This window comes from Octodon degus, unplaced genomic scaffold, assembly GCF_000260255.1.
Source record: "Octodon degus isolate 3935 unplaced genomic scaffold, OctDeg1.0 scaffold00134, whole genome shotgun sequence".
In the NCBI taxonomy this organism is placed as follows: Eukaryota; Metazoa; Chordata; class Mammalia; order Rodentia; family Octodontidae; genus Octodon; species Octodon degus.
Genome location: NW_004524710.1, coordinates 3,776,706 through 3,793,246, shown reverse-complemented (window position 1 = coordinate 3,793,246; position 16,541 = coordinate 3,776,706). Strand labels below are relative to the sequence as shown.

At 41.6% G+C, this 16,541-nt stretch overlaps 1 protein-coding gene across 1 annotated transcript in view; it reads right to left on the bottom strand.

Moving 5' to 3' along the window:
* The window catches only part of Cdh17 (cadherin 17), a 78,712-nt gene that overhangs the window by 52,554 nt on the left and 9,617 nt on the right, over window positions 1-16,541 (bottom strand). The window contains exons 2-3 of the mRNA XM_004641325.2: window positions 7,516-7,585; window positions 2,737-2,835 (exon numbers count right to left, since the gene is read on the bottom strand). Coding sequence (XP_004641382.1) covers window positions 2,737-2,835; window positions 7,516-7,563 — 147 coding nt within the window. The 5' untranslated portion in view covers window positions 7,564-7,585. The remainder of the gene's footprint in view (window positions 1-2,736; window positions 2,836-7,515; window positions 7,586-16,541) is intronic.

Sequence of the window (16,541 nt, the reverse complement as noted above, 5' to 3'; positions counted from 1 at the left end):
CTCTCTCTCTCTCTCTCTCTCTCAAATAAAACAATTAAAAAAATTTAAAAAAAATTAAAAGTATTTGTGTTTCAGGGGTGGGTGAGATAGCTCAGAGGACTAAAGCACCTGCTTAGGCACACTTAGGCAAGCTCAGCGACCACAGTTCGATCCCCGCCACCACATGCCACGCCAGCCCTGCCCACAGGGCAGTCTGAACAGACCAGAGTCCAAGTGAAGTGGTGCACACCTGTAATGCCAGCACTGGGGAGACTGAAAACAGAAGGATCACTACAAGTCCAAGCTGCATACTGAGCCCCTGCAACAACCAAATACATTTAAAAAAAAAAAAAGTATTTGTGTTTCAAAGGGCACTATTAAGAAAGTTTTTAAAAAATTTACTTTAAAAATGTGAGAAAATATTTATTAATGATTTATTTCCAAAAGGAAGATTTGCAGGCAGAATATCTAAAGAACTCTTACAACAACAAAAAAGACAAACAACCCAATTAAATAATAGACAAAATATTTGTGTAGGCATTTAACCAGCGAATATAGAGAGTGAGCCAAGAGGCACACGAAAAGATCAACACTATTAGTTATTAGGGAAACCCAAAGCAAACGTACAAATAAATACTGCTTCATAGACACATGGATGGCTACAATAAAAAAGACATAGTAAATATTGAGGACATATAAAGATCAGAGCTCTTTTACAACGCTGACAGAAATGTAAACGTGCCAAGCACTGATGGTGCATGCCAGTAATCGCAGCACTCTGGGAGGTTGAGGCAACACTTAGCATACATCTGTCCTCCAAAAAAAAAAAAAAAAAAAAAAAATCTAAAGGAGAAGTGAGTCAGGACTTGCTCAGTGTGGCCATTCCACAATGAGTATTTTAAAAAAATCTGCACACAACAAACATGTACAGGTTTTGTCAATTTAAAAAACAGAAGGCCAGTCAGATAGCTCAGCAGACTACAGCACCTGCTTAGGCTGACGCAGGGACAGGGTTCGATCCCCAGTGTGCCCTGCCGGCACGGCCCCCAGGGAATGCTGAGACAGCAACTGAGACTGGGCATGGCGGCACGTGCCTGTAATCCTAGCTCTTGGAAGGCTGAAAAGCAGGAGGATCACTAAGAGTCTGATCTGTGCAGTGAGGCCCTGTAGGCTTTGTACTAAATACATAAAAAATAAATAAATAAAAATTAAAAACAGACTCAGATCCTCTTTCCTTGTTTGCCCTTTGCCTACCAGACTTCCCTCAGAATCCTCTGCGCATGTATTAGCTTTGGTTTCCTTGTTAGCTTTCACCTTTGGACCCATGTCCTTTCTGCCAGGGTAGAGCCTCCTGTACAAGGGGCGCTCCATTTGTGGTTTAAAAAAATTGCAGTGTAAAAAAAAAAAAAAAAAAAATTGCAGTGTAAAAATGAAGTTCATGCCAACCTATGGAGAATAGCTCACGAATGAAAGAAAGAAAACATGTCAGAGAGAACCTACGGTGAAGCACTCCCAGCAGGGCAGAGAAGAAGTCAAGGAGGAAGTCACCTCTTCAGGGAACCCGCCCCCTTCCTGCCCCTCCAGCTATGGCCATAGGGCTCTGAGAGGAAACCTGAATCAGACCCATCCTTTGGGGAGAACCATAGCACCTCAGGATTAGGGCTTCTGGTCTCTGCAGCCTCCTCTTCACCTTCTCCTGGCTCTATCCTGCCCAGCCATGTGGCCTTCTGGGATTCCACAGCTGGTGCCCTGTCGCATCCCAACATGGCCAGCTGTCCCTGCTGTGTCTCTGAACACTCTCCTCTCCCTTCTGTCAGCCTCCAGCTCTTGATGTGTTCACTCCCTATGTAGGGCTGACTTCTCTGGGCAGAGAGGCCAAGAGCCCACTAACTTCTGGATGGACAGACAGATGTGCACGTGCAGCTGCCACTCCTACTTGTGCTCATCTGGTACCAACTGGGAAGAGAGACCTGAAGTAGCTCATAGCTTACCCTCTGCAGATGGGAACCACTTGCAAGACAGACATGCGGCATCTACCTTAGAAGATCATGCAGGAACCCTGTGTTGTTCTCTGGTGCTTGGCATGGGGAGGGACATGAGCAACCCCAGCGGCTCATCAGGTCTCCTCCACACTCTGGGGCCTAGCAGCTTCCAGAGGGGATGTGTGGTAAATGCAGTGGGACATTCTCCATTCTTGCTACATTCTCAGCATTAGTCCAGTTCCCTAAAAGCTGCAGTCTCTCATCCACCTGTGGGCCATCTCTCCAGCTAATGCCTCCCCAGTTATGTAACTGCTAAGAAGATGGCTTCACCTCATGCCATGCATCCCATCAATGAGGGCCAGGCCTGCACTCAGAGCTACCTGTGAGGAAAAGGCAGACCTTTGGCCACAGACAGAGGCCCATCCATCCCCAGCTCCAGAGAAACCCCACCTTCCAATGCTTCATGAGGAAGCTCATTGAGCAGTCAGCCTTTCATATCAGGGCCCTTTCCACTCCAGGGCCGACAGACACCAGGCTCTCTGCGTAGGACAGGATAGAAGCCCTTGCCCCACACATGATTGAGGAAGTCCAGATGTGCATGTCAGGTGTGACTCATGATACGGCACCACCCGTCTGTGTTTGACTTAGCTTCTGAAATCTTTGATGCATAGATTCGCCGTGCCTCTATTATTTCCCGTTGTATAGCATAGAAGGGAGTAAAAGCTTACTCACATTCTGAGAAATCAGGATGACAATGATCAAGGGTAGTGTTTACCTGGAATATGACTTGACTTTGTTCTTGGCCTTCGTAAATGGGAAATGTCATGGGCTTCAGGGGTCCACTAAATTTCCCGTCTTGGCCATTTCCCACCGTCTGTCAACAAGGAAAGAGAAAAACTTAGCATCTATTACAAATATACATAAGAGCTTCCAGAAACAGTCCCTGAAAGATAATACTCCATCATAGCTGAAAACAGAAAATGTGATCAAAATAGAAAGGGCTCCATTGTGGTAAAGACTACCACATGAGAAGAGCTTCCTTGGCTTCTACTGTTCTTCTCATGTTGCCCCTGGAGAACCTGGTCAGAAATTTATCGGCCCCTCCACATAACAATGAGGCCTAGAGCCGTGAGTAAACTACTGAGCCACCTTCTAAGTCTGCAGGGGTTATATCAGCTTCTTAAAACACCTCTTGCCACTATTATTTTATGAGGGCATTCATGGCAAATTCTGAGCACTCTGGTGCTCAGTCACCTCAAGGACAGTTGAATTTATGGGGGGGATGGTTGATTAGTAGAATGCTTACTTGGCACATAGTTAAATTTTGGTTAAATATGAATCTTTTTCTGATTTAAATTTTATTTATCTAATTATTGACAAAGTTGTATTATCTTTTCAGACATTTATTGGACATTCTAGTTTTCACATATATAAATTGCCTGTTTATACCAACCTACAATACCTCTACTCATTTTTCTTCCTTTCACTGATTACAGGCATTCTCTGTACATCAGGAATATCATTCTTTGTTTTCTACATGAATTGCCAATGTTTTCTCCCCAGTTATCACTATCAAATACGAATCTGAATTGAAACTGAAACTAAGAAAAGCTTGCTACTCTAACATTAAATATTTCATATTTGCTTAGAAAAGGTAACAAAATCACACAGTTTATTTCTTTCAAGCGGGGGCCATACAAGTTTTCAAAAATCCAAAGATCTTATACTTGAAAGTCAATCCACCTCTGTAATCACTCAAATCAGACTGGAGAACAGTAGGAGCAGTTGAGGTAGTAAGTAGATTTTGTTCTTGGCAAGTATGAGGCTCTGTTCTAAGCACCCTGAAGCTGGTATACAAGACTATCAGAGTAAATTGCTTCCATCAGCCCCATTTACAGGTAATGAGACTAAGATATAGAGAAGTAATTGCCCAGGTCATGGGTGAAGGAAGGAATCGAATCTGGATCTCTGAAACTTGCCCTCTTAGCTACTATGTGCTCCTGTCCACCAGAGGGTGCAAAAGCAGCCAAGACAACCCAGAGGGAAAGCCTACCACAATGGGAATGTTCTCTGGGGTGTGACTCCTACCACTCCCAACCCTGTAGAGAAAAGCATTCAGCAGCAGCCCTGCCACCTCCACCTTCCCAGATGCAAGGCAGAATGAAGCAGGATAGTGGAGGGACAGCCAGCCATTTGGAGGGATGCCCTCTAGGACCAGGGACCTCCTGTCCCAGGCTAGATGCTGGCCAAGCCTCTCTCTTTCCTGGGTAGGTAGTTCTTTGGGTCTCCCATTTGTGGAGTAAGACAGAGGTGAGTTAAATTAGAATCAGAAGCATAAGGCAATTTGATGGAATGAAACCAAAAAGGTAAAGCCTGGGTGGAGAAAAGAAAATTTGCTTCCACTTGTTTAGTGAGAGCAAGCACACGCAGGTCATATAAATGCCATCTGGGAATCACCCAAAATAGCCAGTATGTGAGTGCAGGAGGAAAAGTCCCATACCATGTCTCTTCTTCGTTGAATCTTGACTAAATTGATACTGTTATCTGATAAAAGCCAATAATAAGAACAGAAAGCTTTGAATTTGATCCTTGCAACAGAGTTCTGGCTGCTACTCCAATTAGCTGTCCCTGGGTCACTGCAACCTCTCTCCTTTGCTACCTCCCACCATGGAGACTGGGAAGCTCATGCAGCTCCTTCCCAGGCTCCTTTGCAGCTAGATGGTGGCCAAGTCACCCGCTTTTGTTTCATAAAACAAGAAGGAAGTCTGCAGAGCATGGAGGATTTAGCGGTTTCAGACTTTTGTTTTCTTATTGAAAGGGGATAGATGTGGTTGGTATTGTCCTTCTTTGTGTCCTACTGGTTGAGACAATGGACCTCACATCTGCAAATGGTGCTGCTACTATGAACCATGAAGATACAAAGCAGTTCAAAAGATGGTAAGGCAGAGAGAAAGAAATTCAATAGTATGATAACATCAAGATACTGCTAACCTGCCCCAAAAGATTACTTCAGACTTCTTGATACTGGAGGAAAATAAACCTCTATTTATTTAAGAGGCAAGTCTTATTTCCAGTTAATTGTAGACAAAACCTTTCTTTTTTTATTCTTATTTTATTTATTTATTGTGGCTGGCTCAGTATATCCTGGGTGTGGGGCTGACATGGCATGTGGTGCCAAGAATTGAATCTCAGTCCCTGCACTTTTGCCTAAGCTTGTCTAAGCAGGCACTGACAAAAGCATTCTTAACTCACCGACTTCTAACCATCTGCTTTATCCTAGTTTAACTTCCTTTGGGATCTCTTCTTGCCATCTACTTTTCTACATTTTGTCCACTTCCATTAACTCCTCCAGAAGGTGGAGCATAGGAGTTGGGTACAGATGTCCATGTGTCACCATGGTTGGCCCAAGGTAAGAATTGTACTTGCTGCAAAGCTACTGATGAACAGCAAACTTCCTCCATAACTTTGTTCTCAGGAAGGTCAACCCTGCAGCTGATCACATTGAAACCTGCATCAGTCAGAAACATCAAGAGCAAGGCTGGGGGCTGGGGAGATAGCAAGGTAATCTAAGTGCCTACTTGGCAAGCATAAGGACCTGAGTTCAATCTCCAGTACCATGCCATGCCAGCCCCAGAACCCTGGACACACTGTGCTGGCCTTGAAACCGGGCATAGTGGCACACACCTCTAATCCACACAATGGAGAGGCTGAGACAGGAGAATCACTGTGAGTCCAAGTAAAGCTATGTTTTTCCTGTGGAGACAATCTGGCTCAACCATAGGAAAGGTGTGTCAGGTTGCAGTTCCAGGGTTCAAAGTTGCATCCTCATATCAGAGTAGAAAATCTCTCTTCCTGCCCATTAATATGGCAATTGGGGCCATAAAGATTTCAAAACCCATGTGCACCCTCTGAGTCATCAAGCCACACCACCAGAACTGAGAAGGATGGTGTGGTAGAAACTAGAAAAGAACACCTTTCAGCCAGGAACACAGACAAGTACCCCCTTCTCACACAGGAAGCATATGAGACGGCCAATAACAAATGCTGAACAATCTCCTGCTCCCTCTATGTCATTGCTAGTTCCCAATATAATTCCATAATCATGTATTTCCTTGCTTCTCTGTTTATGCTGCCAGCTAGGTGATGAGGCTGAAAGGTGACTAAAGCACAGTCCTTTCATTGTAGAGGTTGGGGGTCCATAGAAGCGTAGATACTGGACTTTTAAAATTCTATAGTGAGGCCTGGGGAAATGGTCCAGTGGAATAAGTGCTTCCCTGGCAAGCGCAAGGGCCTGAGTTCAATCCCCAGTTCTGGAAAAAAAAAATTCTACAGTGAAATCTTAAGAGTATTTATTGTGCCCTGGCACTGTGCTGCTCACTGATCGAAGAACTTTATACAAGTGTTATCTCACTCGACTGCAACAACTTCCCATAAGGCAAATACCATGATCAGACCCATTTCAAAGGGGAAAATAATTTGAGTTACAAATCTTACAGGACTCAGTCAAGTTCTTTGCCCTAGTAAGTGGCAGCAACAAGTTTAAACCAAGGCCTGATTTCATAACCATCCTATGATAATGGAGGCAGGAAAGGACACTTGAGAACATAGATAGAATGGGGTGCCCGGCCCAGCCCTTACACAAGCCCAAGGACAAGCTCTGCACCCATGGGCTTCAGGGATACCCACAGTCCATGAAGCCTGAATTGCAGTTGTCACCCCAAGAAGAAGGCTTTTATAGTTTCACAAGTTTGGCTATATTTCACTCTCTAAAAATATCTTGAACTATGTGGACTCCAGGGGACTTTCTAGGACTTGGTGTATTGTTTTTAGATCCCAGAAGAAAGGAAACAAGATGGAAATCATGAGGATTTAGGAGTTTCCTTCTAAGGAAAAAGCAAATACATTTCCACAACCCTCCTTCATTACACACACACACAAAAAGAAAAATTGGCAACTTTTGCAGATCTCAGGAGCTTCCTGGATAGAGTAAGGATGCACTCTTCTCTCTCCACAGGCTGGGACTCTCCTTCCCACTCAGCTCTGGAAGCCTAGCAGCCTATACAGTCGACTCAACAAATGACTGAAGATAAATTTAACCCAAAAGCCCCATTTGTGGGGGTGGGGGGAGTACACAAGAGTTAAAAATAGAGAAAATGATTTTTCTTGATGTGTTTTGGTAGTAACTTTTCATAGTCAAAATAAAAAAGTCAAGATCAAAGGCTAAAGGCTAATACATGTATCAGTACAATTTCTTTCCAGATTCCCTAAGGTATCCCTGAAGAACATATTGGTCTTAAACCTTGCTCATTAAGTAGTACTGGCTTGTAAGGGCTGAGGAAAAGTGTCTCCTCCAGCCTAAGGACAGACATATGATTTGTAGCCATTACACTGGAAATAGAACATCAGAACACCATGTCCATTCTATACAACCATTTCATTTTCATAGGTCACCTTTTTGTTAAGTAATGGAAATAATTCTTTCTCTGGCACACTACAGAAGGATGATAGAAAATATTCTGGTAAATAAGCAGAGACAAATACACTCTTTTCTTACCAAATAAAGTATAAGAAGACACAAGGAGTGAGGACGGGCTGGAGTCATCTCGCTGTTCTTACTCCAACTCCTGTGAATAAACCAGAGATAAAAGGGATTAGTTGCCAGTCTGTTAAAATCATATCTCTGAAACCAGTAAGAATCACAGGGTAATACTCAATTACAAACCCAGTCAAATGGGATTGTATAGCTCAGCTCTCCTCCACGAGCAACAGTCTGGCCTTCCAGAATCTTCCTGTTCCTTCATCTATATCAAGGCCCAAGTCAACACAGCCAAAGGAACCCCTGTAACTTCACTTCTTCAGCTTCTTCGTTCTACTGTAACAATTGTCTCAAACAGGAAACTTTTTTTTTTTTTCCAGAACCAGGGATTGAACTCAGGCAATCAGGAGTAGGTATCATTTTCACTTTTTCTGTTTTGTTTCTATAAATTTGTCTTGGGGGAAAGATGTTTGGAAGACATTTTGGATAAATTCCAGGATAACTAAGTAAAAAGCAATTTAGTGGCTCTGATTCAGAGCTGCAAACATATGAGATTCCTGAAGTGGAAAGAACCCAGGAATGTTCTCAATCCTTCATTAAAAGATCTCACTGACTGCTTCTTTGGTCTTCTAAATATTGTTGTGGGACCTATTCAATACACACAAGGAAAAAATGTATCATTTATTCCTCAAAACAAGATCAAATAAGAATCCCAGCTCTGCCCACATTATCTTCAGTTCAGCACTTCGCATTTCTTAAAAATTATACCCTTCACCACAGACTTATGGAAGTGAGATGCATTGTCCATATGGCCTGTAAAGTACTGATGCTGCCGGGGAGATAGCTCAGTAGAATAAGTGCCTGCCTGGCAAACATAGCGCCCTAAGTTCAATCCCAGGTATCTCAAAAAAAAAAAAAGGGGGGGGTGGGGAGATGGCTTAGCGAAATAAGCACTTCCCTGGCAAGTGCAAGGGCCTGAGTTCAATCCCTGGTTCTGAAAAAAAAAAAAAATTGATGCTGCTTATGTCATAATATTGAGCTGTTGAGCAACTGTTTAAAAACTAAGGACATAAAAATCATTCATTTCACTAAAATCCCAACCACTTATTATCTTTAGGGATTATAAATGATCCTGGTTTAGTTCATCTTTTTAGAACATTTTCCCCATAGAACATATTATATAATCAGCCTGAGACATGGCTACTAAAATTCTAGCCACTCTAAACGTTTAGACCCTGAAATGTTTAGATGACTTATATTCATATAGCTGTTACTTGAACTTTACAAAAATGAAACTACTATCCCATTCCTACCTCAATAAATGCCATGGCTGATAAAGAAGTAAGAGTCACCAAGAGGGACTTTGTAAAGAAACCTTTAGAAATGAACTAGCAGAGTGGTACAGACAGTGATTCACAGCCACACAGCTGGCTCGTGACAGTCTTGCGTTAGCCAGGGGGTGTGCAACTTCACCACTCAGGCCCTTAGTTTCCTTATGTGGAAAATATCTAGAAATTGCTCAGTAATAAACTGATGATCTTGGGGCTAGGAAGATGGCTCAGTGGAATAAGCGCTTCCTGGCAAGCGCAAGGCCCTGAGTTCAATCCCTGCTTCCATAAAAAAAAATAATAATAATAATAATAAAATAAAATAAAATAAACTGATGATCTTACATTTTTCTCACAGACACAATGAGTGAGTTAGGAATTTCCTAACTTTATAGATATGGAAATTCAGGTTCAAATTAAGCATTTTGCCTAAAAATACATAGCTCAGAAGTGGCACAATCAGATCTGTTGAGTCCAAACCCCAAAACATCTTTCTGTAGTGTGAAAGCCTTATAGATATAGACATAGGAGTCAATATAAAGATATGTAAATATATCACTTGTATATACTAAATTAAACAACTTCCTCCAAGTTGTCATGGCTATTTTAAGGAGAAATTTGGATTAAAATCATTCTGGACTCAGATTCATAAATTAAAAATCAACCTTGCAGCAAGGCTGCAATTTGGTTGACATGTCCAGATGCCACTTGAGAACTCATTATGGTGAATCACAGGAAAGTTTTTTTCCTGGTCTTGACTGCTTATTTGGAAACAACAAAGTAACAAGGAACCCCAGACCCCAGTGCATTGCAAGAGAAAATGCAACCAACCCGATGTATCCACTAGCTCCATATCCCCAGATTTAGCCAAACGTGGACTGAAGATGTTTTGGCAGAGGGAAGAATACTGAGCATGCCTGGGCTTTATTCTCTAACAGTAACTATTACTTACACTGCATTTAAATTGCATTAGGTATAAGTAATCTAGAAGAGATTTAAAGTATATGGGAGGATGAATGTAGCTTATACACTAATACTAGCCCATTTCATATAAGGAACTTGAGCATGTGCATTTTTATATTCTTAGAGACCCTAGACCTAACCCCTATGAATACTGAAAAATATATACAGTATAATATATGGAATAAAGTGGTATTCTTAAGTCTAAGTAGGTTTATTTTTACATTAACAAAATGTCCATGATCAGCTATCCACCAATATTTGCTTTATTTGCTTAAAAGAATTAAAACTACCCCTTGGGGGATATTTCTCCGAGTTCTCAGCCCTCAAGACTTCTCGGGGCCACTCCCAGCTCCCGCAGTCTTCTCTGCTCCTCCCTCCAACCGCCCAGCTGCCACCCTCCAGTGCCCTTCACCCCATCTCCTCTCTGGGTCAGCTTGTTGGCTCGCACCACTCTGCCACCTGCCATGGGCCTGGCCCACAGAAAATGGACAATGAGTGTTTTCCTAATCAAGCTGGACCAAGAGTAAGCTTCTCCATATCTGCTCCTGCTTCTCATATCTTGTCACCTAGCTCCAAATTATTCATATATCTAAAAATTATCAAATCAAGCTCTTTATATGTGCCTATGTGCCCAGCACTGTGTTAAGAACTGGAATACCAAATCAAAGATACTTTCTTGGAGCTAGCACGTAACTCCTTTTTTTCTTTTTTTTCTTTTCTGTTTTTGAGACAAGGTCTCCCTCCGTAGCCCAGGTTAGCCTCAAACTTACAGCAATCCTCCTGTCTCAGCCTCCCAAGCACTGGGATTCACCACCACACCTGGCCCCTATATCTCTCATGAAATCTTTCTGCTTTTCCAGCCAGAAGTTTCCTCCTGGAGTCCTTCCTTCCCACACTTATTTTTTACTGCTTACATACTTGTTGGTGTTACTGCCACTACTGAAAAACAAGACCCTGCAGGGCAAGAGCTTAATTTGAAATTGTTTTTAACCTCTCAAAGTTCTCTATACTATATCTTTCATACATTAAGCCCTCAATACATGTTTGTTAAATTACAAGATATTCATGGCTGTCTAACATGGGCTTCCTATTAATTTGTTCTCATGTAGAATAGCTTTCCAAGTAAACATAACATGTTAAAGGGAATCCATTCAAGACTCCAAGCAGCATGTGGGTGCAAAATATAATAATACACTTTTTACTGATGATGAAAAGACTTGTTCCTTTTAAGTACACTATCAGATTTTCATTTGGTAAATGGTGGAGAAATGGCTGAAATATGTTATCTTTCCTTGAACTCATTTTCTTAGCACTTTTAAGTTGTCAAAGAAGAACAAGTTGAATGACAGAAAAGCTGATAAAAATTAAGTGAATGCTTTATTTTGATCAAATGATCAGACAGGTCATTGCCTGGAATGTCTTAGTAGAATTGTATTTATCCTTTATTTTGTCATTTACACGTAGTCTTACCATTCAAAGTGTTCCTGGTAGAAAACAGAAGTAATTGCCTTCCACTCTCGTGTGTAAAGTGTCATGATTTATTTAAGGACAAATCTATCACACCATGGGTTATTAAGAGAATAGTCAAATTCGATGGGCTGGTTTGGGTCCTATCCTCTACTGCCACGTAGCTCCATTGACTTAATCTGTACAGCAGGGATGATTTTAGTACCCACATTTGAGAGTTAGAGGACACAGTGAGTTAGTATAGGAGATAGTGTTTGTTAAACAAAAACTGCAACCTAACTCTTCTTAGTCTGAATTCTAAACGTGATGTTACAGTTCCTCGCCCTCCTCTTCCTCCCTTCCACCAGCCTCCATGGAGACCATTCAAGAAAATTCCACTGCAACAACTTCCTTGTGGTCAAATGAAGTGGGAGGCAAAGCCTTGCCGAAATGATTCAGAGAAAACCACACCAATACCCGATGAGGACTTTGTTCTTTCAAACAAGTCTTGCTTTTACTTCCTGTTCACAGAGACAAGATCCATTAATAAATATCATATGCTGGATCTTTATGATGTGAACAAGAAACCATTGTTTATAAGTGAAATAGCCTAAAACTGCCAAGCCATCTACATAAGACAGGTCTCCTCACAACTATTACTTTGAAAGGGTTTGAGAAGAACAGAAGATAGTCCCGTGACATTTTATCTAAACTGCCTGAAATATTTGACTCAACCTTCTGTTTGGAATTATTCCTATTTGCCTATCTCCTTTAGGTATAGGGACTAAATTCACACTGTTCCTATGGTAACTATCTGAGAGTCCAAGCAGGTCCTTAGCAACAGCTCAAAGGCAGTTGGAGCTCCACAAAAGGGAGAATTTTGAAAAGAGAAGTATCCCAGATTCATGGCTATACCTCACCTACAAGACAATCCCGCCGCTGCTAAGCCCATGGACCAGAGCTTAGAAATGCGGAGCCAGGGATGCTGGCCTGCTGCTCAAGCAGAGAAAATATGGACAGGCCTGCAGGGCCCAACCTGTGTCCAACCAAGCACAACACGAGGGCGGCTCACACTGACTGCCATGAGCACCGTGGGCCATGAGCACTGCTGAGACTTCTATTATGCCACTGACCTCGCAGGGCAACCCTATACACCATCCTCTGCCTCTTCAGCATGAAAACTCACAAGGCAAAGGTCAAAGGAGAACTTGTTCAAGGTCATGTTGCTAGGCTAATTTCCATCCCTGTCCTCTTGATTGTATATTCTTTTATCACTGAAAAAATGAACATTCTTTTAGGTAAAGTTAATATCTGATAATAAGGTATCAAGATTGCCTCATCTATTATAGTCTTTCCAAAATTTCAAACAAGCTTGATTTTGTTTTTGATTTCATGGTTGCGCTTCTTCATGCACTAACAAGGCCTCACCCCCACTGCCCACTGCCCAGAGGCAAAGGCTGCATCAGCCTGGAGGTTTTGTTTCTATGGTAGGGAAAAAGGTGTGTGTGTTGTGTGACCCTGTGTTGCATACTCATTTCACCTCTGAGCTTCAAGAGAGTCCCTTTTTTTCATTAAGCCAAATGTCACAGATTGAATTACATACACCCAAACAAATGCATACGTTGGAATCCTGAATCCCAAGTATTTCCTAATGTGACCTGATTTTGTTGTCTTGACAGACGTAATGAAGTTTAAAAAAAAAAACTTCATTGTGGAGCCTAATTCAATATGCTGGTGTCTTTATAGAAAGAGAACATTTGGAGACTGACTCGTATACTGGAAGGACACCCCAGGAGCATGAAGTGGCCATGTACAAGCCCAGCAGAGAGGCTTGGAGCAGATCTATCCTTAGCCCTCACAGGGAACCAACCCTATAGACATCTTGATCTTGGACTTATAGCTCGAGAGAACTGAGAGACAATCCATTTGTGTCATTTAATCCACTCATTCTGTGGTATTTTGTTATGGCAGCTCTGGTAAACTAATACACCAACATTTTGATGTAAGGTCCTGCCACACCAGGACAGGCTGGCCTCCAAGGCAGCTTTCCCTGCTCTCATATATGCAGCAGTCACAGCATCCTCAAGGGCAGGGAGGGGACAGTTGAAGCTTGATGGATTCGCATGCAGGCCCCAGTGTCCTCAAGAGGCTTTAAGACATTTCAAAGATTTCTATAATTTTCACACTTATCTGTGTAAGGACAGACAATTTCTAGGTCCTACATTATTAAATCTGCAGGTAACTCAGCATGCAAACATTGTTTTCAGCACCACCACCATCACCACCACACAAAAACCTAAGGGCTAAGTAAGTTTTAAGTAGAGTCAGTCTTCTCTTTCTCTGGTTTGTGTTTTGTTTTTGTCTTTAAAGAGGAAGAGAGAGAAAGCAGGAAAATGGAAAAGGAAGAAGAACTAAGGGCTTTACACTAAAATAATCATCTGAGGCTAAGATTGAGTCACACAGCTACAAAGATAAAGAAGGTACAAGTGGAGAAAACTGCAAAATGGGCTTTTAAAGATCATAGGGTGGTGAGAGCAGGAAAGGATGTGACTCAAATTTATAATTCCGTGAGGACAGAACAGCAGCAAGTGTCCTTTGTGCCATTTATTTTGCATCTGCATTGCACATTGCATATTGCTAAGAACTGCACAAATTATAAAGCAAGGTTAGATAGATATGAATAAAAATCAGATTAAAAGCTGGCTCACTCCGCTGTTCATCAAGCAGCGTGGCGATCGATCGTGCCTGTCTTTTTGGTCTGACTCACAAATCACTGGCACCAATTACATCACTGAAGGGTTAGAAAACCACAGGAACTGTTGCCCAATTTGTACTTTTGACAAATTAGGGAGCCAATTAGAGTGGCTCTTAATGAGCTAGCAGCAAGCAGACAGGCATAAAATCTGGGCTGCTGTCTCATTCAGAACAATTACTCCACCTGAGGAAGGAGTGGGCTGCCTGATGACTTTTTTTTTTTTCTGATGACTTGATTTTTTAAGAGAGAGGAAAAAAAGGGGGTGGAGAGCCTCCACCCATCAGTTACGCACATACATTATAAATGAAAGCAATTATTTTGCTAAACTTTACAGCATCTTTAAGACTCTGAATATCTGGATTTACACATATGCAAAATCAGTGGTAATTATTTATCATTAGGTTTGTAATGAGGTCGATGAGCTCACAGGAGGATTAAGGGCTCCCCAGGAGAACAGATTACATTTATATGATCAGTTAGAACATAAGATACTAGGATAATTATTCTTATCAAAGATTAATGAGCTCCCAGGAGTATTTTGCAAAATACAGTCACACTGTCCCCCAGGTTGAGCAAGGGATGGGCTCACAGTCTTACAACCAGTGCCAGCCCCAAGTGGACAGGTGGCTCCAGTGTTGGGGACACAGTGTCCCTGCCCACTTTCCCTGACATTTTTCGTGAGTAGACAGTAGGACTTTAGACCTGAGTGACCTCCAGTGGGCAGGCTCAGGCCTTGGAGACCTAGGACGGAGGCTGGGGAAGCATTCTCTTTCCACCACACCTAATGGAACATACTCCTGTGGGTCTTCCTGGGCCCACAGAAGGAGACAGGAATCTCTACTTCTCAGAGAAGGTAGTGTAATTGTTTTTGACAGTGTTTCATAAATTCTGCATTTCTCCATGTGAAGTGCACAGTTGAGCACTTCACTGAGCTAATAAGATCACACATTCTGGCCTTAGAAATTCAGTAGGAGGCAAATCTAAATCAGGCTCCAATTTGTACAGCTTAAACATCAAAACATTTGAAAACTAAAGAGCCACTTGCTGTAACACTAGCTCAGTTGCAAGGTGACCCTGAGACAACAGTTGTAGTGGCAAAAAAATGTGCAGTCATGCATATGTGTGGCCGGTTATCTCCAATTTCTGTAATTAAACCACAGGTGATGGTAGGGATGTGCAGGAGAGTAGGAAAGTGGACTTAATTCTACCTAATAAAGGATGTCTGCAACTATGAAACATCATGAATTAGTTTTCTTTATTGAAATTTTAAAGGAATATCTTATGTGTATTGAACACTTGCTAAGCTAAGCCCTTCAGGGAACTGATTTCATTTAAACAATATAACAAGCCTATGATGTGGGTTCTGAGATCAATCCTACATGGCAGGAAACTAAGCATAAGAAGTAAAGGAAGGGGTGTGAATCTGAATGCAGAACTCATGTGCAGAACCACCGGGCTTGAGACCCCTCCCTGTGAAGAAGAGGTGCTGTATTTAAGCACCTTTTAAAGGCACTATCATTTTGGTTCTCTTACCCAAAAACTACAAGTTTAAACATTTTAAAACAAAAACATGCTAAGAAACACTGATTCAGATATAGTTGAGAGGATGTAAAGTGTAAACATTCCAGATGACTTTAAGAGAAGTTCAGTCTCTTGGCACCTCATATATACAACCACTAAGTAGAGCTTAGTCTGCTCCATAACGCTTAAATGGAAAAAAAAAAGTGCTTCTATAATTAATAATACTTTAGCCTCTGGGTGAATATCTACTTAAAGTCAATATTTCTTGTACTTAAGTAACATTTCTGTTTGTTCTCATAAGTAACAAAGAGGTAAATGTGTGTTTCCATGATCAATGAGTGGGCCACAGAACAAGTAGGCCGAGACTAAATTAGGTACCAGGGATTTCTAGATGAATGTAATTTTAGGCCACTAAATAAAACTATATATTTTACCCATGTAAACCAGCACCCATACAAGCGCTGGTTTGTGGGCCTTCAATGCCCAGCTTTCTTAATGTGGAGAAAAGTGGGGACATGTCCTCCTCCCCAGAAATTTTCTTTAACAGTTGAACAAGAGTTTGTATTCCCTCTAGAATATATTTTGCCTTCTCTAAGGGAAGGAAGAAGATACCAGCAATATAACATTTACCTTGAACAACAACGACTTTTATTACAACTCCTCTTAGTGAGTCTCAAAGGGTCCCATCTCCACATCACACCTGAAGGTTTATACGGGAATCATTAGAGGGGCTTTTAGCTCTCTGTTGAACCTCAGGAGTTTTAGAATTCTCTTTTTATATTGCTGCATCTCTTTCCTTTTGTGAAGTATTAGGTGCTCTCTTGTACAATGAAAGATGATGTCTTTGTGGCCTCACTGGTTTTCTGATTTTCTTCTTTTTCTTTTTGTTTCGTTGTTTTTTTTTGTTTTTTTTTTTTAAACAGAATGAACAGCAATTTCTCAGATAGATCTGAATCATCCACATAAAATTTTCATGGAAAAAGACAGGTAAGATTCATTAAATAGCTACCATATGCCAAGAAGTGTAGTAA